The following is a 26615-nucleotide window of genomic DNA, read 5'->3' on the forward strand; positions in this document are numbered from 1 at the left end:
CTGATTAACAACCCTGATTCCATCTATAACCCCTTTCCCCCTCACCCTGTAATCTCACATGCTCACAGGTTTTGAAGGTTAGGATGTGAATGTTTTTGGAAGGCCTGTGTTCTGCCTACCATGCATGGTTTTGTATACATTGATTGAATAGATTAGTTTTTCAATATTACATTCCTTTTAAAACTAGTCTGTAAGGACAATGATAATAATAGGTCACAGGCTTAGATAGTAAGAAATTATAATTAAAAGTTATTCATAGGAATCTCTAAAAGCATAAAAAAGACCTTGGCAGGTAGATCATCTTTCTTGAGAAATTTTAGAGAAGCAGGAACAGAATTGCTTCATTTAGGTAACATTTTATTTGTTAGAGCAAAATTTGACAAACTTCATTTTAATAGCTAAAGGAAATGATATAAAATCACAATATTCAGTATATTGATACACTTTTACAGGCTGGTAGGTACAGAACAATTACAACCTTTTGAAATAAACTCACTGCTTCTACATTTTAATAAGAAGATTTGAGAATAGATAGAAGCCATACATTGAAGCAGATTTGCTTTAATAGATAATAGAAAACTGTTAGAAAATAGATCCACTGTGAAAACTTCTACAGTTCTCAGTGATTTCTTTGTTATAAATAACATTTTTAAATGTGTACTTTTCTGAACAGAAAAAAATAGCAATTCACTTTATGAATACTTTCATATTTACAATGCCCTTTAAATTAAAAGGGACTATTGCAATGTGAATGATAGTATTTCTAAAATTAAAAATAATAAAGCATTCAAATGTACTAGTCTACCATGATAGGATAATTTCACTACACTAAAAAGTTATAGAACAAAATCCTTCAGCTTTATACATACCATTTTTACACTTCCAGGCATAACAACATTATGTTTTGACACTTTTATATTTTACTGATTATGCATCTGAAGTTACAATCTATGAAATAAGTATAGAAATACCATATACCTCAATCTAATGTTAACTTAAAAATAGATTTTTTTCACTTGTGGAGTTATTTCTTAGAATATTATAAAAGAAAATGGATATAGCAAATAGAGGTCTAAGTTGTTTTCGTAGAAATTTTAAGTTCAGAGCAATTCACAAAATGGTAAGAGATTTTTATTCAATTATTTATTTTACCTCAAAAGTCTCTCATCTAGTTTACAGAAAAGCATGTTTATTCAAAGTACATTTCACTGTTACAACAGCCATTTCCTTTTTGCTGATTCATATTCTGCCCCTTCATTCTCTTATGTTCCTTTTTCTGTAACGGAGCTTATTACCAAGGTGGTAGGGGACTAGTTTCAAAGGCAACATGAGTCACAAAAATATCAAGCTAGTGGTTTCCTTCAGGACATTCATATATTTCTTGTGTTAGAAAGAAAATATTTCCTTGGGCACAGTGATATCACTCCTGAGAAACCAATTACTTTCCAAATATCTGCAATACTATTTTTGACATAACTAACTAAGGCATGTAGGAAAACATACTATAACTACATGGTATGTTATTTTATCTCCTATTATCTATATTTCTTAGACTGTAAACAGAAAAACTGATTTAAAAATTGTGATCATCTAATGATTAATCACTGGCGAATAGGACTGAGTCATTTTTATGCATTGGTCATCCATAGCTTGGATTTTTGGTTTCCTTCAGCTATTATCATCCATAATTCTCCATGTTTACCTTAAACATCCAAAACAACAAGGGACATTTTTGAACAATCTATAATACTCTTCTTGAATCTTGAAAAAAAGAAAATGAAAAGAAGACATGTTAATCGTAATCATGACAATCATATCAAATTATATTCAAATCACAAACTGTATTTGGTTTTCTAAAGCATTATTATCTTCTGATTATCAGAATTTAATAATTAATCTATATTCACATATCTAATAGCAATTTTTAAAAAGCATACTTCCCTAGTGTTCTCTTTTAATTCTAAAATGCATTATATTTCATTAATAAAGTTATGTCATAAATCTATGAGAATATGAACTTTCTATCAATTGTTAGCTGATGCTACGTAAATGTATTATGGTGTTGGCAAAATAATAAATTGCTTACCTTTCTAGATAAAACACACAGGAATAAGAAAATGAACATGCCCTGGAAGGCATTGCTGACTGTGAAGAGGTAAGCTGTGACCACAGATGCATGCACTACATGGAGAACCCCAAAGATCCAGGTAGTGCCAAGAAGGAACAGCAGAGCAAGGGCGCCTCTTGCACAGGACCTGTAAATGTGTTTGGAAGGTTTCCATTAAGAAAGCCAAGTATATTCCCTGCATCTTTCAAATTCCTTAAAGTGTATGGGAAATGAATTGTTTGCAAAACCAAGAAATCTTTGACAAAGACCATTGATGACTTTGAAACTGACAAGTGTGTGCTGTACTTAGATGGGACAGTCTTAAGGGTCTGCTACTGCACTGAGGCAGGATGTGATTCTAAATTCAAAGTCCCACTATAAAAATATGGCATTTTTACAGGAATTACTTAATCTTAAAACATTTTTATATGCTATACTTCAGTGGGTATGCTTTGATTTCAAATGTAACATGTCAGTTAGTTCCCAAAGATAAAATATATCTATCAAGAAGTATTTTTCCCAAGAAACTTTGAAAATTATACTGAGTGTGGTCTTGGGTCAGCACATAGCCATGGCATCAAAGGAGGCTTCTCTTTTTCATTTAGGTTTAGGAGGAAAAGTGTAGAATATGAAACTGCTTTTGCAATGTAGTTAACTCAAAATAAACTGATGTCAGAGTACTGATTTTTTAAAAATTATAGAAAAAATATACTCAGACTTACATATTTTCAACTGATTGCCCCTGACTTTGGGTAGTATAATATTCAATCCTGCTCACTGAAGGCAGTGTGTTGAACATGAAGTAACTAGTGATTATTCTCATTCATTTTCAATCCAATCATTCTTTACTGCAGAAGGTGTTTTAGCAATGTGCCCCAGAAAATGAGTCATTTTCAACTTTATTAAAACCAGCACACAACATGAAGCTATGAATGGTGAAGACTAAAAGAAAGTAATCGATCAAACATTTGCTAAATCCCCACTATAAATCTTGGGTGAGGATTGAAACTACAGGAGTGTTCCCAAGCAACACCAACAGTCAGCTGTTTCCCTTGTTCCCTATAGTACACTTCAGCTTTTCCTGAACAAACCATTTTTGAGGTCTCAATAAATCAGTTTTAAAGAGAGAGGGTTAAAGAAAAAAAATCATGGCAAAATGCAAAAGGAATTACGAAAAAGAAAAATTGACTAAGTACTGAGAAATGTTTTATAAAAGAAAATTTTAAGGCCTATTTTTTTTGCCTTAAAACATAGTCATCATCTCTTCCCTTTCAAAAGGAAATATATTTGAAAAGACTCCTTCACTTACTGTTTAATCTGTGGTATTTACAGTCTAATTACATACATTAAATATTTTTACCAATAAGTATTTTAAATATGGTGAAGGAAGTGTGAACCAATCAATTAATAAAAACAGTAATTCCAAAAATTATTGATACTTCAAGCTACTTAATCTTTTAATTACTAAAGTTCATGAGCATCAAGAAACACTAACCTTATGTTCTCATAGCAACTAACTTCTGGTTTTAACCCAGCAGTGTGACGAAAGACTTTGTATATGATAACTCCAAAAGCCAAGAGGTTAACCTGCAAAAATACATTAATTTCATAAATTAGATTATTTTCATAATAAACTGTTTACACACAAAGGAAATAAATAAGTAGTAAAGATTTCAATAAGAGAAACCAAAAAACATATTTTCATATATTACACTGTATAAACCCTCTGATAGGCAAGTGTGGCTTATCTTTACAATATCACTGAACATTGTTTGTTAGTGCATAAGGTAGTAGTGCAATTGCTAGTTTGGGCTAAGCTGCTGGTTCAAGAAACTTCATTAATTGATACAACAACATCTACATATTGATGAGTATCATCTCTTGCCAGTAATATGACTCATAAACAATATAAGACAAATTTTGATTGGAAAGCTTCATAAACACTGGAGGAAGTAAATTTTATTCACTGTTTCCTTAAGGAAAACTATTAGAAATAATTCAGCTCTTAAAAACTTTAGTCAGGAAAAGAAAAATTGAAAGCACATTAGAAAACTCAACAAGTCATCTCTATTTCTATTGCTAATTTTTTTTTTGAATGTATTTTCTTTTTCTGGTTCATCTGGATAATTCTTCTATATTTATATTGAGATTTCCTTTCCCCAGATTTAACCTTAAAGGTTTCAATGTATCAGTCCATGAAATAAATATTTGTTGGGAGGCAAATAAATTTTAATAAACACATTCTATTTATATTTTATAGTATGGGCTAAATAGAATGTGTAGTGTTTTTACCCTTCTCAATGTGACCACATTACGAAACTTCTTCTTCTTTTCCTTCTTTTTCCTATGGTTTTGGAAATTTCAAGTTATATTTGCAGTGTTAGAGGATTAAATGAGAGGTATGCTTTGAATGTATATCTATTCTAATATAAGAATGCTAGTCATTTAAAATATTAAGTACTATGGAAATATTATCAGATTAATCATTTATTGAATGTATTTTATTAATTCAAACAGATTTTTCAAAAGCCATTTTGAAATGACAGCAGCCAAGCACAATGTTATAATTTTCTGTTAATTCTACTAGTAATTTAGAAGCTTATTGCTATACAAAACTATTTTTTTCCTATATTTAAGGAGTTTATATAACTTCTCAAAATTAGATTAGGTGATTATTATTATAAAAAGCATATAAAATAATGGATCGGAGATTTTCATGTTGTCATTTCTCTATGGGGAGTCCTTGAGAGGAAATCTTAGAGAAATAAGGGGTCTAGTACTTTCTTTCTGTTTCTAACTGTCTATTACTTCTAATTATATGATTAATTAACTCTAATTACACTAATGCTTCCATACAAAGAAAAGACATTAGCAATAGCAAAGGAGAGATAAAGTATAATTTAAATTGAATTAGTTGAAATAGTTTTGCCCTATTTGTATGTTCAAATAATTAACTGAAGTGACAATTTAATAATATTTAATTTTATAAACTCTTTAATACCTACAAAAGAGAAATACTTACTATTTTCTAGGTTTCAATAGCTATAGCTATTTGGTATAAATTTAGAAACAACTGTACTTAATTTTACAAAAAATGCATTTGTATTTTTAAATAATATAAATGTTTCAAGTTCGGTTAGTATAAAAGTGTATGCCGAATCACTATTGGTTTGAAAAATCTTTAAATAATTTTTATGAGGTTTTTATATTGAATTTGTTATCTCAACCAAGAAACAGCTGTAAGATAAAATAACTTTAAATGATTAAAAATGTTTTATAGATCTACAATTTTCCACTTAAATTAGTAATTTAAAATATTTTCTAAAGTTTCCTAGACTTTTTGTTGTTGTTGTTAAAACGGAATATGGAAAACAGCTTACACATTTTGGACGTACTTTTCTATATCACATGCTAAAATATTGAAGAGAGGAAAGGGAACATTCCCTGAGGGAGGTCCAGATCTGGAAAGTGCATTAATTTTTCTGTAAAAAGGGAAAATATTTACATACTTATAAAATCCAGGTGCTACAAGGCAAGTAGGAGGCTAATTCTTATTCCATAAGCTCATGTTTTTCCAAAAGTTAGAAAAAATAAATTAAAGCATTTTTATCAAAAGGTGTTACAGTTTTATATAATCAAAAAAATTACATATACATTGGTTATATTGCTTATATACATGGATAATAATATAAACATATGTATTATAAATTTTTATTTATTCTAAGAACTTTCTGAAGGATCTAATAAGTACTACAGTAGTGAGGGCTTGGTACATACATATTAATCAATAAAATTGACACGATCTTTTGTTTTCATAGATTCAAGTAAGGAAAAGACTCTATAAGTAATCAGAGATGTTTGTAAATTCCTAAACTATGATATTAATTCACAAATATGGACTGTTAGGAGAGACAAAAAAGAAGACTGAGGTTGATTAGCATGAAGTTTCAGGAAGTACACTCTCTTAGGACTTCCAGGACCTCATGAATTATAAGGCATTAGAAGATCAAAGAATGGAGGGTGAAAGATTTTCCATGAGGAACAGCACAGAAAAAAGCCAAGAGACTTGAGGGAGTTGAGAAAGTGTCTTCCTTTTAAACAGCTGATAAAGATGGCTAGTTTGTTAGTGAACAAAAGTAAAGTAGCATGCATTGTGGTGGGTGAGGTTGGCAGGGACAAATATCACTCAGATTTTACCTTTTAAGTGCAAAGATTTTTTATTTATTCTTTCATTCAAGAGTTTTGAATGCACCGTGGGCCTTTTCCTTAAGAAACATGGACTATAATGGAGATGACCAGTCAATAGGCAAGTGCAATACAATTCAGTAAGGTCCGCACACAGTGGGCATTTGCCCAGCAACAGGAAAGAACAGAAGGGACATCAATGGAAAATAGGCCTTCTAAGCCAATCTTGAACAACCAGAAGAGACAGGGGAAAACAGTATAGAGAAAATAAGCGATCACTTGGAACCTTGGTCATGGATCCAATTTATTTTTTATATTAACATTAAAATTTTTTTCTAATTAGTTATACATGATAACAGAATGCATTTCATTTCATTGTACACAAATGGAGCACAACTTTTCATCAACTTTTCATTTCTCTGATTGTACATGATGTAGAACTGCACCATTTTTGCAATTGTACATGTATCTAGGGTAATGAGGTCCATCTCACTCCAACATCTCACCTACTTCCATATCCCCTCCCCTCCCCACTTCCCTTTGCCCAATTCAAAGTTCCTTCATTCTTCCCATGCCCCCCCTGCCCATTATGGATCAGCATCCACTAATCAGAGAGTATGCCTTTGGTTATGGGGACTAGCTTACTTTGCTTAGCATGATATTCTCCAACTCCATCCATTTACCTGCTAATGCCATAATTTTATTCTCTGTTAATGCTGAGTAATATTCCATTGAGTATACATACCACAGTTGTTTTTTTTTTATCCATTAATCTATTGAAGGGCACTAGGTTGATTCCACAGTTTAGAAATTGTGAATTGAGCTGCTGTGAACATTGATATAGCTGTGTTATGATAGTATGCTGATTTTAAGTCCTTTGGGTATAGACTGAGGAGAGGGATAGCTAGGTCAAATGGTGGTTCCATTCCAAGTTTTCTAAGGAATCTCCACATTGCTTTCCAGATCTATTTTGTTCACTCACTTTTTATGTTATCAGACCCAATGGTCCAAAATACCATATGTACCTAGATCCAATCTGATTCCTCCACTTGGAATTTTAATAGTCATTGTGAATTAAAAATGTCAAAAAAACAAACTACTGTTCTTCCCCCCAACTCATTTTTGCTGCTTTATTTTGTTCACTAATGCAAGTTATCTAATTTTTCTGGTTCAAGGCATATCCATTAGCCAACTTTTCATCTTTACCTTCGAAAAGCTTTCAAAATATGAAGAATACTTACCCACTTTCACAACTACTACTCTGAAACTGGTCATCATGATGCCTCCCCTGGGCTACTGCAAAAGCCTCCCCACAGATCTCCTTGTTGCCATCCTTACCTTCTTACAATCTATTTCATCACAGTACTCTGCCTTATCTTTTTACTTTAATTTTTTTTTTGGCACTGGGGATTGAACCCAATGGGCACATTATCATTGAGCTATCTTGCAGTTATAAAAAAAATTAAAAATTTTGAGACCAGGTCTTGCTAAGTTGCTGAGGGCCTTGCTAACTTCCTGAAGCTGGCCCAAACTTGTGACCCTCCTGCTTCAGCCTCCCAAGTTGCTGAAATTCTAGGCAGGTACCCTGATCTTTTTAAAATGTATGTCTGACCATATTTTAGATCCTCTAGTGGCTACCCATCTCATTTGGAGTTAAAGCCAAAGATCTCAAGACTGATCTGAAAGGCCTGAAATGACATGGTCTCTGGAATTCCTCTTTCCTCAGGTCCTTCTGCCTCAGTCTGCTCACATTGATTCTTTGCTGTTCCTCCAGCACACCAAGCACGCCCCCAGGCAGCTGTATTTGCTTGTTTCCAAAGCATTGCCATGGTCATTCCCTCACTGCTTTGGTTTAAATGCCATTTTACTTACATAGAGCTTTCAGAGTATTTTTATTAAAAAGCTGACAATGCAAATTATGAAGTCAGACCTGAGTTAAATTCTATGGAAGTGGAGAGAATGATGGGTATTTACTATTTTTGGACAATGCAAACTCCATATGACAACACTTTCTTCCTTTGCTTTAGTTACTGGAAACTGACAAAGGTTGTCCCCTTGACCAGATGTTAGACAGGCTCCTCTCAGCCCCTTCTTAACTAAGCCTTGACGATGGGATTCACTGTCCATCCTTGTAGAGACCAGTTTCGTAAGTAATCCTGCTAAGTCAGTTTACAGATAATCTTCCTTCCTCTGATATCTGATCACTCTCAATATGTAATCAAACTACTCATCTCTCATCACTGATATCTGATCTCTCCAGGCTGCTGTTCAGCAAGAACCTTATTAAGTCAGTTTAGCAAAAACTCCCCCTACCCTTGATGTCTCTTAGTAATTATCCCATCACCCTCAACATGTTCCCAGGCTATAAATCCCCAGCTGTCTTTACTGCTTTGAGATTTAAGCTAATCCTTCTCCCTTTCTGCCAGTTTTGACATCTATCACAATAGCCCTAAATAAAGTTTTCCTTACCACTTAATAAAAGTCAAAGTGATCTTTTAAAAAATTATCAGAATAGTAATGATTTTTACTAGAATAATAATTTTTTCAAAATTATTATTTAGAATTTTGTTCAGTTGTCTCAAATTTGCTGAATATTATAGTACGATATTGGGTCATATGATCCAGCAAATCTGAGGTGATTGGTAAAATCTACATTTGCTCCTTTTACATTGCTTGCATTTTTTTCTTTATCCATAAATAGATAAGCTACTTTAAATCCGTTTTCTAACAGAGCCAAAAACCATATATGAATAATCAGTATCACTTAAAGGCATCTAAAGGCACATGACATTATGTCAAAATTAAGTTAAAACTCTATATTTTCATGGAAAGCATATTTTGGAAAGGAAAAGTTGTATGAAGTAAGTAAAAACGGCCTGAAATGAGACAAGAAAAAATAGCTCAAAACAAAATTATATAGAATTAAAATTATTTCTGGAAAAAAAACAACAACCCCCCAAAATAGTTTGCAATTAACCCAGAGAGGCAATAGCTTTGAGAATAGTTAAAAAATCTATATTTCAGGTTGAACAGTTGGAAAGATATTATTAGCACTCCACTTCATGACAGTGGCTACATCTTAACAGCAGACTTGAGTACTTGAGTCATTTTTTGAAACAGGAGATATCACCTTAAGAAAACAATGCCTTTGCAGTTGGGGTTATGGATCAGGGGTAAAGAGTGTGCTGGGCATACTTGAAGCCCTAGGTTAGATGCTCAGCTCCTCCTCCATCACCACCACAAAAAGAAAAAGAGAAAAAAAAAAAAAGAAGAGAAAATGGTGTCTTCAAGACAATATGTTTTGCTTACTGGTGTTTAGCTATGTGTGCTTACTTTGTCAGCTGTGTTCCTTCATTATTTATCTCCAAATGTTAGTGTCACAGAAGCACAGAGGCTAATCGATGACTTGAAAACAAACATTCATTCGTTACTATTTTGTCTCAATTTTTAAACACACTTTTAGAGTGTTATCTAGGAGTCTGTGATACCTTTACAGGAATAAGCAGGACAAGGACCTTAGATAGGAATCGTAAGGATTCTGAAATTTATTACTGCACTTTAAAATACAGAAAAGAATGAAAATAGCTGTGAAGAAAAAAATAATCATTTGAAACCATGAACACTTAATCCTAGAGAAAAAAACAATATTTTAAATTTGAAATAATTTCTCTTGCTTCATCGTAACTGATATTTATATATACAGAGATCTGTTTTTGAACTTCAGGTAGATGCAGTTTAGCAAACACATTCTGTTGTTTGATGGTGTGTTAAAAACTTTTAAGAGCCTTATTTTTTGAATACAAGAAATCGAAGTAGATGAGTCAGTGGAAATGCATGAGCTAATTCTGAAGGATTAGACCTTCAGGTACAGACAATCCAAGGGCCCCAAACTCAGACTTCCAGATGAAGCATCCCAGTCAGTCATTTTCTTAGTCTGTTTCTCAATAATTAATGAAACCATCTATATGCCCTTGTCAGATCTTACCAAAAAGAATGAGAAAATTTCTTTTACAGCACTTTTAGATCCATGCTTTAATTTTTCAAATACATCAAATGAAATCTGGTTCATTTAAGAATGTGTCATGATACGAACTTATATGTCTTTTTAAATAGTTTTATTGCCTTTAAACTAACTGGCTTAGGACAAACTGCATCTTCCATGAACAAAGGGTGGGTTTCAACTGGGCTACCAAGGGGTCATATAAAATAACTATCCATTCTCAATTTTTAGACCACTGTACAAATAGTGAGGGACCTATTGATTGAAGCATCAAAATTTAAAAAGTATGCTCTATTAACTGTGCATAATTCAAACTGGAATAAAATAGATGAAGCTTTGTCTTCTGTTTGGAATCATCCCTTTAAATGCCTTAGTTTCGATGTCAATCACATAGAGTATCTGAAAAATTGGGGGTGTGGTAAGCAGAATAATGTACCCCCTCAAAAAATAGTCTACATTCTAATCTTAAAATCTGTCAATATTTTAAAAAGGGATTTTGCAAAATAGAATTAAAATTATGGGCTTTAAGAGAGATGATTGTGAATCATTTCCTTTGGATATAACCACATGAGCCCTTAAAGCAGAAAAGATTTAGCATAAGGGAGAGCAGGAAAGATGGGGCAGAAGTGGAGAAATGCAAGTAGAGAGAATTGCAGCATGGAAAGACCCCACTAGATGTTTGTTGGCTTTGAAGACAAACGGGCCAAGTTTTAGGAAATACGGGAGGCTTCTACAAACTAAGAACAACCCATGAAACATCCAGCAAGAAAATGGAGCCTCAGTCCTTCAATGACATGGAATTGAATTTGGCTGTCAACCTAAAAGAACATGGAAATAAATTTCCTGCAAAATCTCTAGAAAAACTGATCCGGTGAGTTTAGCCAGTGATTTAAGCCCTCCCTCTAAGCAGAGAAACCAACTGAGCCATGATGTTCCCAGACTTCTGAGCTACAGAACTGTGAGATCATAAGTTTGTGTTGTTTAAACTGGTAAATTATGCTATTCATTATGGTAGCAAGAGAAAATAAATACAGATAGTGCAACATGGAAATCTAAATATGTTCACATACATACACATTATACATATATATTATATGTACATTATGCATGTGGAACAAAATATGCAATAATTAGTATTTAATATTCTTAAATAAGAATTTTAAATCCATTTTAAAATAAAGACTCTTTTAACTTATCTACTATTGATGTTTTACATTTGATGAGTAGACAATTTATATAAAGATTTCTTCATTATTCATGGATTCTTCCATGTTTCTTAAAAAAAAAAGATGACAATTAAAACTCATAAACGATTTCTTTTTCAGGAAGTCATATTTGCATCTTGTACTTTTAAGTACCTACCACACTTTCTTCTGTATAATACTTTTCTTCATAGGATGGCCAGATGTAGTAAATACAAATGTTGGATACCAGTTAATTCAAATTTTGGATATACATTGAATAATATTTTAATATAAGCATGTTCCCTATAATAATTGGACCTTACATAATTGATTGTATATCCTAAATTCAAGTTAATTGAGCATCCAATATTGGTGAATTTGTGAATCTCAAATTTACATCTTCTTCTTTTTATAACTGAAAATACTGACCTAGTGGAAAACCCCAATGCTGTCACGCTTTCCAATGGGCTGATATCTAGCCGTGTGAAAAGGCATCTCAAACGATGAGGGGGAGATTTTTCAGATGCTTCAACTGTTGTGAAATATATATGTATATGTTAAGATTAATAAAATATTCCATAGTCACTCAATGGATGAAAGGGCAAATGAAAAAATTGAGTCCAGTAAAGACTACGTCCAACTTTGCAGAACTCTTTCCCTTTGGTGTGCATGGTGGAGCTGGGCCAGGAAGCAAAGAATTGGGCTCACACTGACTAAACAGCTTTTGTTAATAGAGTAGTGGTTAGAAATAAAATTGACAGAGCTTTGGTGTAAAATGGCATTAGTATAAATTTCATAAAATTCACATAATTTGGTGCTGCAGAGTTTCTTGACCTATTGACAGAATCATGAAGAACCAGGAATAAGTTCTTCCCCCACATATACCTGTGCAACACTGCTAGGAAGTATCTCTCAACATCATGAAACTTAGAGCACTTACATGGCTCAGAATTAGCAGCCTTGGGATTATTAAGAACAAAATTATATTCCTCTGCTGAGTCTACCCTATCTTGGAAGGGAATAACTGCAGAAAAATGGGGACATTGTCTACAATCATAAGAAAAAAATGTTGAGTAACTAGAAACATGTCAAAATATTTGACACAATTTGAAAACATAATAGATGTATTGAAATTGATTATAAATATCACAAGAGGAGAGGATCCTTAATAGAACACTGTGGGATATTACAGTTTTTGCCATACTGCAATGATCCCTTGAGATTTATACTTTAGAAAATATCAGTGTTCCCCCACCAAGCACTGTCTGCAGAAGAGTACGATTGGATAAATAGTTGTTCTAGGATAATGTACATTTTGTTTGTACTTAAAAACTACTGTAACATTGAGAAACAAAATATTTTTGAGCACTAATACTTCTTCATCTTTTATTATCATTACCATTATTGTTGTCAATGCTATTATTATATTTGTTTCACATTTATGGCAAAAGAGGCAAAAGAGTTTAAATACCTTGCCCAAGTTATAATTAGGCAGTAGCAGAGCCAAAATTCATAACTAACATTATAGAGTCTACCTTCCTGAGCACTTTATAATAAACTATCAAACTACACTTTATAATAAACTATCAAACTACAGAAACTTAAAGAATTTAATTTTGTAGACATTTATTTATATGAGTGGCTAACAGTTACTTAATTTTAGAAGTGGTTAAAAAGAGAGGAGTAAACTACTAAAAAAAAATGGTGATAGGGTTTTCCATTTGGCATTGGCTTGTGTTCACTGGACTTGGTACCAAGTTCACTGAAAAAGATACCAAGGCTGAAGTGTTGCTAGTAGTGGATGACCTAATGGACAGTGCCAGCAGTCCTCTACTGGAGACTCCTGTCCTCACCGCTCCTGTGAATATGATACTTTATCCTGTGCTGGTGAATAGCAAGGCCATACTTGTGGTAGAGTCCAAGTATTGTTTTTAGATTCATGCCATTGATCTCCATGGTAGGATGCCAAGATAAACTAAATGAAGAACATTTCAGAATTCTGACTGATTTTCCTGGGGAAAACATAACATATGAATGACACTGGTACCCTCACTTTCTCTATGTCTTATGGAGTCATGTAAGATGAGCCATTGGTTGATGGTGGCAAGGTTCACCCCCTATGTTGCCTTCTAGTCCTCTTGCCGTACTACATATATGCCTGTTAAGGGGACTTTGAGATCACATTATGTAGTTTTAATAAAGTAACCCTAATGAAATGGACAAAGTCTTAAGATGTCTTCAGGTGCACTGCGGGTTATTTTTTAATACTGATAAAGAGCCTACAAGTGAGCTATTTGCTGACTAGGTCACAATTCCATGTCACAAGTCCATGCCAGTCAGCCAGGTTAAAGTCCATGGAGATCTAATCAGACATCATAGCACATTATGTAAACATTCAAATTGTTAAGTTATCAAAGTATGGATTTACATCCAGTTTTCAATCATATTTTAAAGCATGCAAAACAGTTCAATACTTAACTTCTCTAAAGTCAGTGCTGTATGTTTAGAAGTATCTCTTAACATTTCCTGGTTACAGTGTTTAAAACAATCACATACTTTTTAAGAGAAGCTCTGTTCCTCATGATGAAGTAAGTTAACTGAATCCATACGTGGAAAACAGTATGATGCCAAATGCAAGTGTTCTTTTATAAATTTAAATGTATGTCTCTTTCAGGAAATACTGTTTTAAAAAGCAAAGGAAAGCATCACTGAAGGGATGGGTATTAGAAGAGAGAACTCCGAGTAAATCTGCCACACAATAACATGAAAGTATGGATTTAATTCATCCTTGTGAGGTTGCAGCTCTGATAGTCATTAAAACCAAGTGAAAAAATAAAGTGAACTTACATCTACATCTTTGAACTGCTGTATTTAAAGTGCAATATATATTAGTTTTTAAAAATGAAATGCTAATGTTTTAGTGAGGATCATATTGAAATATGTTAAATATTGTTATTTCACCTTTCATTCTTGAAATTTATATTTTCAAGTATGTTTTATAATGTATATATTATATGTATACACTAGCAAATGTATACATTTTTTCAAGAAGCAAACATACACTTATTAAAGTATATACTTTTTACTGATGGGTTATTTAATCAAATAAGTATGGAGACCACTGTTTCATATAATATGATGATTTTAAGAAAGCAAAATTTGTACCTTCAACATTACTGGAATAATTGGTTTCTAGAGCCATATTCATCTCATGGATTCAAATTCCAACTGAAGTTACCTGGGCAATTTAGAATTCTTTTGTGTTTTGCTTTCCTGGTATGTAAAGCATGGGTAATATTAGTACTACTTATCTACTAAGTTTATTGTGTGCATTAGATTAAACAATTAAAATACTTCAAAAATTGCACAATATGTTTTTTTTTGGGGGGAGGGAGTGGTTCTGGGGATTGAAACCAGGACCCCAGGACCTTGCAAGGCAAGGCAAGCACTCTACCAACTGAGTTATATCCCTAGCCCAATATGTGAGTTTTTAACAAGCATCAATTATCACAACCATCTAGAATTATGTTCTTCTAAATTGTATCGAATACTTAAAGTGTTGATATGTTTACATTTTTATTCAACAGTTGGTCAGCATTATTTTGTGATATAGTTTCATTGGACCTGTAAACCAGTCACATGTGCAGTGATCATTCTGACTTCCACATGTGGATAGTCGTGACAGATAATGAGCAATGTTCAACCTCTCTTTTCTGATCCTGTGCAGAGGGAGGATAAGCTTTACTTTTCATTCAAATACACTTATCAGTGTGGTTAGGGACAGCTACCTCCTTTGTGTATTGCAAGTAGTGAAGAAAGATTCAAATGGCTGATACTGTCAGCCATATGGTGTTCTGTTACAAGTAATTTTTATTTTTAAAAAGAAAAACAAATCTAGTTTTGAAAATGGGTTTTGGAGAAAATGTGTTTTATAAGTCCAAATTAATAAAACAAACTTGAAGTGGTTTATCAGCCACTTTCACTTTCAAAAGTTCTACATCTTGAAGATACATAAACTAATAAGCTCAGTCTAACCATAAGCCGTGTTAAGGGTTATGAACTTGATCCCAAGAACAAGGCTAAGCCAAGAAATATATAAACTGGAGCAGGGTGAAAAGATGATCACATGTGATTTTCTAAACATGACTTCAAGCTTACTAATATGTTACCTTAGAGGTGTTTATATATATATATATATATATATATATATATATATATATATATATATATATATAGAGAGAGAGAGAGAGAGAGAGAGAGAGAGAGAGAGAGAGAAAGAGAGAGAGAGGTGTTTATATATATAAGGCGATATATATATAGATATATAGATAGATAGATATATATAGATATCTATCTATATATCTATATATCTATATATATATCGCCTTAATATACTTTTTAAGAGCAAAGTCTCTCCTTCATTTGTATCCACTCAATTTCTAACACAAACTTAATGAGAGCATTAATACTTGATAAAATCTTTGACCTACAAAATATCCAAAGAGTAGTACCTAATTTTGCAAGTATTTTCATTCCACACTACCCAAACTTTTATTTAATTATGTCTTTATTGATAGGGTTACTGTTACAGAAACTTATACAGAATTTTTAAAGGATCTAATGGAACATATTTTTCCTCAAATAAAGTAGATCTTCAAATTAGAAGTATGAAATGAAGGACAATGAAAAATGGGTGAAGTAATAACTCAAACTTTCAGATTATTTGCTACAAGAAAAAAACAAAGTGGAATTTAAATAATTTGATGGATTGAAAGTTACTTATTAATGAATATCATTCAAAAGAGCAAATGAATACCTACACTATAAGTATTGCTTTGTATTCTGATGCATTCAGAATTTTAAGTTGGATAGTTTGATTAGTTGTTGGAGATTCTTAGAAAGCATTTAAGTAAACCAATACTAAATGGAGGCAGAGATATTTATATTAGCAATTATTTCTTCCATTTTCAACAAGATAAAAAGTATTTTGCTGCCTTCACCAAGTCAAATAGAGAATTTAAAGTTTATGAAATATGTGTTTGTGTGGGGGGGTACTGGGAATTGAACCCATAGTGCTCTACCACTGAGCTACATCCCTAGTCCTTTTTTATTTTGATATGGAATCTTAATAAGTTGGCCATAGTGGTCTCAAACTTGCAGTCCTCCTGCCTCAGCCTCCTGAGTCTCTAGGATTACAGGTGTGTGTCACTGTACCTAGCTTATGAATAATATTTATAAGATCTGAGTTTTTAGTTCTCCCACAACTCATCCTGAAGCCATTTCTGGAAACCAGAAGGCAGGAACAAGGTTTTCATAAACCTAACAATCTACTCCCTTCAAATTTGTGTGCAAGGAGAGCTGAAAGGACATGTGGCAAGGAAACAGTGCAGAATGTGAGCCCGAACCCTTGAGCTGGCTCCTGCTACTCAGTGGTTGGGTGATCCTGAGTACACTGCTTCAGTTCACGCAGCCTTGCTTTCTACCTACATAGAATACAGTACAGGCATAGTGGTAGCTATTGTCCACTGAAATGTGAATTAAACTCTAAGGACTAAAAGCTGCATGTAAAACTGAACAAGTTGGGTTCTCTTCTTTATCAGTTACCATAGGATGTATTTTTTGTTTGTTTGTTTTGTTTTATTTTGCATTAGAAGATGTGGAGTAAGAATTCTGCAAGTGTAATAAAGACTGATTCAAAGAACGCTTCACTGTTGCAAGTGCACTGTGTTACCCTCAGGATGATAAAATGATCCCCTAATGATGATCAGCACATGCACGGTGCTCTTGGTCAAGTTTAAGTGTTTTTATGAATTCTTAGTGAACAGATGCTTGAAGGCTTTATCCGTTAGCTATGCAATAATGTACATAATATGCTTTAGTGTAATCAGTACTTTTTAAGGAATTTGTTCTTTAAATTATAAATAGCAGAGTCCCTTTAGGTACTTACAAACAGATAAGTCAAGATTATAGTACACAGTGTGAAAATCTAGTAAAGCATTATCATTTACTAAATGTTGTTACTATTTTTATTTTATTGTATTAGAGAAACTCTGAGGATTAACTGAGATATATTAAAAGGTTTTGAAAGATTAAAAGATTATACAAGCATAAGGGGAGTAATACTTCTAATGACTGTATTACTCTTGCATCATCCACAGTGTTTCCCCTTTCACCATAAAGCTACCTTCATAAGGAGGTACTAGTTATTTCTATTTAAAAAAATATTTTTGGATCTCTAATATCTATAAAGTTATTCAATTCTTGTGAAATTTTCTACTGAGTCCCAAGGATACTATTTTTGAAAGTATTTATAATAAGAACATAACTGCCATATATGAGAACATATTAAAACTATCAATGTAATTTTCTCTGTTGTTTTTTAAAAAAACTCCAATTGATTTTTTTTTAAAATTCTAGCTATTTTTTTCAAGGAGGTCAGAATAACATGAAAAAAAGTAAAGAAATGTTATAGATACTGAAATGCTTATTATAATTATAAAATATGGGGAAAGGTCAGATAATTAAAGTGCCTGGAACCATAGAGGTCACTGAAAGATGCACCTAAAAAGTGTGATGCCATTAAATTAAAATATTTAATTGTAATATTGATGCTGTTATCCACAATATTTAAAATTACAGTGGGCAGTGTTTCTAATAGCACTTTATGTGGCCATCCAAAGTATAGTGTCCACACCCTGATTGTAATTATTTTTCTTAAGTCTATTAGTGGAAGAGTCCAAAATGCATTCCTACATGAGGTACTTAATGTCCAAGTCTAGACTACTGGTTCAGATGCACAGAGATAGTTTTACTCCAGGGGACATTTGGCTGTGTTTGGAGATGTTTTTGTTTGCCATGCCTAGGTGTTGGTACCACAGGAATCTAGTGAATACAGGCCAGAGATGCTGCTGAGCATCCTCTAATGCACAGGATAGCCTTCACAACAAAGATTTGCTCCAATACATCAACTGTATCACTCTTATGAAATCCTGGCCTATCATCCTTTCTATTGATTTATATTATTCAACTAAGCCATTAGGACACCATAGTAGACAAAAATCTATTGATGGCAAAATGTCAGAAAAAGAGCATCCTCTCCTTCCATTGGTGTAAAAGTCTATTGAAGAAGTTATTTTGAAAGCAATTTGTAATTTAAAAACCTGTACATTTACTTGCATTTCTACTTCTAGAAAGCCTTCTTCACAATTATATTTAATGCATAGATGTAACTGTACTGGAACAAGGATTATCTGTGTAATGTTATTTGTAATAAGGTAACATTGGAAGCAAATTAAATATTCACCTCTAGGGAAGTGGTTAAATATCATTGCACATTCATAATATGCAATTACAAAATGGTAAAATGATAGATGCCAATGAGGAAATATCACTAAGATATATTATAGGTTACAGATAATTCACCTAGTTTGAATTTGGAGTCAAATGTATATATACATACACAGAGCCAAGATCTGAAAAGGTACAGAGTACATATGAAGAAATAGTTAGACTATGAGTACAAGATGGCATGCACAATTTTTACACAATTTTGTAGTACTTACATTTCCTTTAATTTTTTAAAATTTGTGCAATTAAAAATATAAACAGAATATGTCACATAACAAATATCTACATAGACATGGCCTGTCTTATAAGAGTTACATAGGAATTCATTCTTAGTAGGTTTCAGTAGGTATCTCCTGGGGAAAGGGAATGAAGACATTATAGACAAAGAAAAAGCAATTATAGAGGAGACCACCACAAAAAGTGAAGGAAGTTCTGGGCAAATCTTGAAAAAAGTATGTAAGAGTAGCAATATAACAACACTCAATTATAAGAGTTTGATTTAAATTCTAATGAAAGCTCATTTTTTTTAAAAGAAATGCCTTATTTGGACATAGCTTAATTAGTATTTGCTTCAATCAGGCAAATTCTATTCTTTAATACTGAACATATCTATGGGAAAGTTCAATTTCTATTTAAAAGTTAAATTATTTTAACAAACTCTTTTTTATATTTGTGTACTTGAATCTAATAGCTTATGTAGTTTTTGTTGAAAGAATTCAGCACTAAAGATTAAAAATATTGAAGAAAAATTATAGAAATTATCTTCAGTTTGCAGCTTGCTGAACAAAGATTTAGAAGTCTCTTTCTTGTACAGCTCACTCTTTCAAAAGCATAGAAAGGCCTTTTCATGTAGAGTTACAATCTTAAATTTTAAATGTAGTGATTCATAGATAGAATCAATGGGGTCACTGGTTCATTTTTCAGAATAAGAGACCCTTAATATTAATGAGTCAACACCTGAGGAAGTACTTTCATATGATCAATGCAGAAAATGTTGCTGTTCAAATAGCTAAGTAGCTAACACTTATCAGAGTAGATTAAAACCTTGAATATTTGTTTGAAACAACATACCTGGGGGTAGAAAAAGCCACCAGTGCTGAACTAATTTGTTTTTACTCATTTATATGTTGTCTCAAAGGGTTTTTATATTATAATCCCAAATCAGGCATACCCCAGGCTCCATCCTTACAAACAAGCAAATACAATTTAAGGTACCCAGTCCTTACTCTATAGATGAAATGCAAGATTTCATGAAAAAAATGAAAGAGATTGCAGTGTTCTATCGTGATTTCTTCTCTGGAGTACAAATCTTCCCAGCCTTGTTTAAACAAAAGTATAAAAGAAATCTTATCCCTCATCCAAAACCATAAAATGTTGCCACTGATTATCTATTTAAAATTGAAAGTTCACTTATATTTTATCTTTGTTCTACAAAATAAATGCTCTTTAGTTACATTAGGTTTCTATGGTTTTTCTTTGCTTTATTTAGTTAATTTTTCCTGGCAGAGTATACTTGAGACATAACAAATTCTATATAGTAATAGGCACATATATTATAATTGTATCTTTCTATAATTAAATGCTGTCACATATTCACCAATATTTTAAAAGTCAAGGATCTGCACATACACACGTTCTATATTCAATCTTGCACACATTCAATTGCATATAATTTTTTGGCTATGACATTTTTGGCTTTAAAATTTGTCTTTCATTTCATTTGATTATTAAAGATAAAAATACAAGGGTGATAAGCTTGTCCTTCAAATCGCTATACATTTTCCATTTTTAATTGTTAATGGATGCTTTTTCAAAAATTTGTTTTTGCTTTTACTATCATCTTGTTGTATTGGGCTAACATTATTTGTCTTCATTTACCTATTAGGAACCAGGGCACAGATTTCACAAATAGCTTAAGATCACATAGTATTTTCTTGCTGTTTCATATATTACTATGATTTTATTAATGGATCCATTAAAATACACAAATTATCACTGAGGTCTTTCTAGTTACCTCTATATTCTAGAGTTAACAAAAAATAGTGTCATGCACATAGAAAATTAATATGTGCTACAAAATAAACCATTAAAAGCACTATAGAGGGCTGGAATTGTGGCTCAGTGGTAGGATGCTTGCCTAGCATGTGTGAGGCACTGGGTTCGATTCCCAGTACTTCATATAAATAAATAAAGTCCATTGACAACTAAATAAATATTTTTAAAAAAGTACTGTATAGAGTTAGAATCAAATTTCTATGGGACATGTTGGAGAAAGTTTTCATGACTCTGTGCAGTAAGTGGCAGGATTATTGAGTGCAAGGAATCAAGAAAACATCCAAGGGAAAGGAAGTAGTGTAACAAGGATAAAATTCTTGAAGAGATTGTGGTGTGAAGATATGCAGTGTGAAATAGGCTGAGAATATGCAGGTTACTGGGAACTTTATACACTAGCCTACAGCATTGAACTATAGGCAAAGGGGAACTAGCAGCACTGGAATTAAGAAAGCAGACAATGAATTCAAATCCAAGAATGAAGTTCTGGTTAGGGTTTTTACTAGCTGTTGGGCGAGCAGTGTAAATACTCTATTCCTCCATTTATTCTTCTTTGAAAGAAATTAAATCACACATAAATGCGACACACATAACAGCTCTCATTGAGGTATTTAAACCACTGAATATACTAATACACAAAGAATGTTTTGATACTGACCATGGACAGACCTATTATGGATTAAAATTAATATTCCCATTATGTGAATTTGGTTTTGGGCAGTATATTCTGCATAGTTTAACTTGAAATGAGAAAGAATGGGAGTAGAAGGATAGATCAGAAGGCAATTGCAAAAGAAGTAAAATGAAAGGTGGGTTCTATATTAAGGCAAGGAAGAGTTTCAAGCTTTCATGCCAACATTTACTTGTAGACTAATAGTTTTAGGCCAATCACTTAATATCTTGAATCAAAAGACCTGTTTCTTTCAATATAAAATGGCATAATAAAAATATAAGTGATTTAGGGAGATTGAGAATTAAAGTATTAACTATGTGTTTCAAAAGTAGTGGATACTCAATAAAATGAAAATTTAAAAAAATGCTTATTATTTTTATTAATACTAGGCACTTAAGAAAACAAAGGACAGAATATAGACGTGGAGGAGAAGAAACAGATGAGTTTATATATGGAGGTAAAAATTTTATAATTACTGACAACCTAGACTCAGGAGTGAAGAATCTATGAAAAGATAATTCTTGAATTTTGCTAATAATAGAGTAGCAGTGATACTTTAGTTTATGTCAGGTATGACCTGGCTTTCAATTGCCCTTCTTTCTTGCTCAAAAGGGATCTGGCAGGCTTACAGGGTTATTTGATAGAAGCTTACGTTCACCCTTTTAATCCTCTGCCCATTCCTTTTATAAAGTAGGATCTACTACTCACTATGCCCATAAACAAGGTCTTCCATCTGATGAAGCTGTGTTGAATACTTATGGTGACTTATACTGGTGGCTCCCACATCTTACCAGTATCACTTAAATGTAATTATATGTTGTTCTTTTTCATTTGTTTTGTCTTGCTCTCTCACTGATACTCTAGCAGATTGGGATAATTCTGGTATGTCCATTATATTCAGGGCACCCAATTAACATGGTGAACTTAGTTATCTGTCTTGTCATCTTTACCTACTAGAATACTCCCAAACATATGATGGTGATTTTCCAGTCAGGAGATAACTCATATCCCCCAAATGTCAAGTGATCAATTTTGAACATCTGAACCCATTTTAGAAAGAAATTTTTAACTTGTTTTATAACATAAAAGACAAGTTTTTTTCCCCTTTTAGACTCTGACAAATCTACATGCCTTTGCTTTTAGTAATTTTAGATGAAAAAGAAAATCTGGTCTTTACTCCTTTTTTCATCCCAGGACTTTGGAGTACACGTGGTTTGTATCCATGCAGATACACTGAGCCGTTGGAGTAAGTGTGCCTGGTTGATTTTTGGATAATTTTTTCCATGGTCCAGACTCAACTCATCTCCTCTTAGGGCTAGAAAATTCTGGTCACCTATCAGTGATGGGGAAGCTTCAGGACATCGCTTTAGTTTAATTTGGTTCTTATTCTTGTCAATACTCTTGGCTTATAAAATGGTCTCCACTTAGGTAGTAATATCAGTTTGTGGCATTTATATAGTAGTTCATTTCTATCTTAATCCCTTCTATTCTTCGGAGGGAGGCTTCCGTGTCTCTATTCAACCCCTTCCCTTAGGTGTATGTATATAACTTCATTTGATCTGGGCAGGCGTGCAATTCCTTTTTACTTCTCCAAATTTTCTGTGTGCATAGAACAGCTGAAGTTTGTGCGTTTCCCATAATTTACTCCTAGGCTCACCATATGATATCTTTTTCCTTTCCTGCTACTGGGGATTCCAAAGCAAGCATGCAGCCTAAGGGAAACTCCAGACAAAAGTAGGTGTTATATGTTCACATTTGGCCTCAAATCAGGAGACACATGTCAAACTCTTTCCAAAAACTGTTCCTCCTACTCTGTTCTAATATACCAAGGAGACATGGGAGTTCTACAGTCCCACCAGCAATCAGGGAGCAGGATGATCATTTTTCTTTTACCATGTCAGATCCACTTCCTGCAACATCTTTGGAGTGCCCCTCCTCACCTTCTCTTCAGGAGATGGGGAGCACCAATTTTCTTCCTCACTAGGTGGGGAAAAGAAGAACTTCCTATAGAGGACATTGCACTTCCTCAAAAACCAAGGATGCCTCACTCTGGGCCATCAGTTCTTGAGACCCTCTCTCCATTCTTCTTTTTGGACTACAGCTGTTTCTACTGACTCTTAGTAAGACCCATGGGAAGTGTCGGGCCAAAAATATTTGATCCCCAATCTTTTTTACTTTATCTTTGGACTAGAAACTATCCTTGAACAAGAGAAAAAAATCATTTAACATCACATTATCTACCTTCCAGCATTGGTATTGAATGGATATAACCAGAGTTAATTAATTCACTTTGCTTCAAAAAGAATTTCTGCTATTTAAAAAATACTATAAATAAAAGCAATATTTAGTTTTAGAGTAAAACTGAGGTGCCTTGCCCATTTCTTAAGTATCCTGACCTTCTGGTTAACTTGGGGATGATTATCATACTGCAACTGTACAGAAGACAAATTGGTTCATTAACTCCAGCCTGGAACAGTATGATGATGTCCATTTAGACTTCTGGAAAGTTTTCAGGACTCATTTTTAGATAAGCCCAGCTGAAGCCTGAACACCTTACTATAAGATAATCCAAACTTATCTTTTTACTTATATAAATAACAGTAAAAAACTATTTCAGAGAGCACTTTCCCTTTCTTACTTGAGAGAAACATGCTCCCATTTTTCCTGTTTTTAGCATAATTTCCAGCCTGCTATTTTTCACCTAATCTTTAAGAATCATTATTTCATAGAACTTTTACTGGTATAAAACAGTTATCAGAGATTGTCCATGCTGGAAAGAATTTACTGAATAATCAGTAAAGTTAGAATATCTGTAATATGTCTTCACACGAAATACTCATATCAGCTCGGCATGGTGGTGCACATGCCAGTGGATAGAGAGTTCAAGGCCAGCCTCAGCAAAAGCAAGGTGCTAAGGAACTCAGTGAGACCCTGTCTCAAAATTAAGTACAAAATAGAGCCGGGGATGTGGCTCAGTGGTTGAGTGCCCCTGAATTCAATCCCCAGTATCCAGGGTACAGGAGAACAGGATGCTATTCAGTCTGTATTCTTTTGTGGGCTGAAAATACTGTAGTTATAATAAATTAGCTGAAATTGTTTTAACTGAAATCTACCCAGTGGCTTAAAATATTGCTAGATTAATTGTGAGAATTAGAAACAATTTTCTGTGATGATTAGGGAGTATAATTTCTGAATGCACTTGATTTTATCCGCACCATTAAAAAATAAAGCTTGATGAAAATTCTCTGCTTTGCATTTCAAGCTTTTCTCCACTTATCAGTTCTCATGCAACCATAAAAGACTCAGGGAAAAGAATAAAACAGAAAAAGGATATTAAAATTATGGCTAGCTTTTGGTCAAAACATAGAACAAAGTTGTCCAAAATATTGTCACAATTCTTCTACTGACAATTCATTCCATTCTAGAGTCTTGTCATACCTCCCGGATTCATTGTCAGACTATTATATTCAGAACGGCTGTTGAAAACTTTCAGCACTTAGAAATGCTCTTGAGACATATAAAAATGTCTTTATTTAGAATGGAACATATAATACCTGCCAAATTTGTAGGTTTGAAACCACCTTCAATAAGAATTAAAAGGCCCTCTTCCTTGCTGAAATAGGACTATCAATATATGACTTGTCTGCTTCTGAGAAATAGTGGGTTCCTGTTTCTGACGTTGCAATTTAGTTTAAAATCACTTTATGATGACAGGGTACATAAAGATGATAAAACTATAAAGATGACAGTCTAATCTTCAAAGATGACCGATCGTCGATAAAAGATTAAATAACATAAACATCTGCAATACCAGATTATCAGCTGGTTGGCACACTCTCAGTATTGAAGTATACCAAGAGGCTCCTGATAAGTAAAATGCTTTTTCCTATGTTATGCAGAAATCAATCCTCCCCCAAAAGGGACAAATGAATTATAATTGCTTAGAATTTATAAGGTATATATTTTTCTCAGTTGCAATGCAATATATGTAAAATATTAATAAAGCATATACTGTACAGTGTTCAAAATCCTTTCTCCTTAAAAATAAAATACCTGATTGCTGGAAATTTTAAGCACCCCTTAATAATTTTTTTAAATTTTAATAACAATTTTATATATACGTACAAGAATGATTAGACATGCTGGTCCTATGAAACTCCAAATAAAGTTGTTTTCTGTGCTAAGCCAACATCTGAAAAAAAAAAAAAAAACAGTAAAGTCCATAAATATGTTTTTCCATACTTTAACAAGCAACATTTTCAAAGACATGCTAAATATATTCAGAAATGTCTTTCAAATGCTTAAGAACTTAACTTACACTTTGGTGGTGCCATAATATCTATATCCTAATGCTGCCGAAAATCCAACCACTACAGCTGGGCTGAGATAGCCAAAGATATAAAAATTCTTGTGCAAAAATCCCTTGTTGTAGATAACTCCCACAACAATGAGATAGAGGTGTATGCCTTCAATACACATCCATGCAAAGGCAGCTAAGAAGAAGTAATGAAGCAGCCCAGCAATGATTGAACAGAAGAGCTAGAAATAAAAGAAAGAATCCATAAGCATTTGCTTTTAAAATTATCATAACATAAAATCTTGAATTCCTCCATAAATTATGCCACTATGCATGATGGATGACATTAAAATACTCCTGTCATGTCAGTTTTTAAAGATGTGCTATTTCTAGTTGATTTAGAAGAACTGTGCTTCAACAATAGAAGACATTAACTAGTCCTGTGATAGAGCTAAGTTATGGCCCTTGTGCAAAGACATTCTTTGTATAAATTTACATTGTGTAGAAAATTGTGGGTTATTCACATGTAAACCATGGAATCTTGGTGATTATGTTATATTTAAGGTTACTTCTGCTTTGGACACATCTATATTCTCCTTTATTTTATTCAGGCTCAAAAAAAGAAAAAAAAATATTTGTAATAAACACTATAAGGATTATTTTTGGAGAAAGGATGATATTGGGAGACAACTGAAAGAGGAAATAGGCATTGAGGGATGGTGGGAGGTGTGTTAAATTGAAAGATGTCCTAATAATGTTATAAAACAAAC

The 26615-nt window shown here is 33.0% G+C and overlaps 1 protein-coding gene across 2 annotated transcripts in view; it reads right to left on the reverse strand.

The window, feature by feature from the left end:
• Positions 1-340: 340 nt before the first annotated feature.
• Positions 341-26615, reverse strand: part of Adgrl4 (adhesion G protein-coupled receptor L4) — a 104737-nt gene continuing 78462 nt past the window's right edge. For both annotated transcript variants that reach the window (XM_046443205.2, XM_046443204.2), the window contains 5 exons: positions 25867-26087; positions 25674-25740; positions 3603-3694; positions 2087-2255; positions 341-1761 (listed from right to left, as the gene is read on the reverse strand). In XM_046443205.2, coding sequence (XP_046299161.1) covers positions 1699-1761; positions 2087-2255; positions 3603-3694; positions 25674-25740; positions 25867-26087 — 612 coding nt within the window. In that variant the 3' untranslated portion in view covers positions 341-1698. The remainder of the gene's footprint in view (positions 1762-2086; positions 2256-3602; positions 3695-25673; positions 25741-25866; positions 26088-26615) is intronic.

The sequence above is a fragment of the Marmota monax genome, unplaced genomic scaffold (genome assembly GCF_021218885.2).
Source record: "Marmota monax isolate L192 unplaced genomic scaffold, Marmota_monax_Labrador192_F-V1.1 WCK01_AAM20220418_F8-fsc00046, whole genome shotgun sequence".
NCBI lineage: Eukaryota > Metazoa > Chordata > Mammalia > Rodentia > Sciuridae > Marmota > Marmota monax.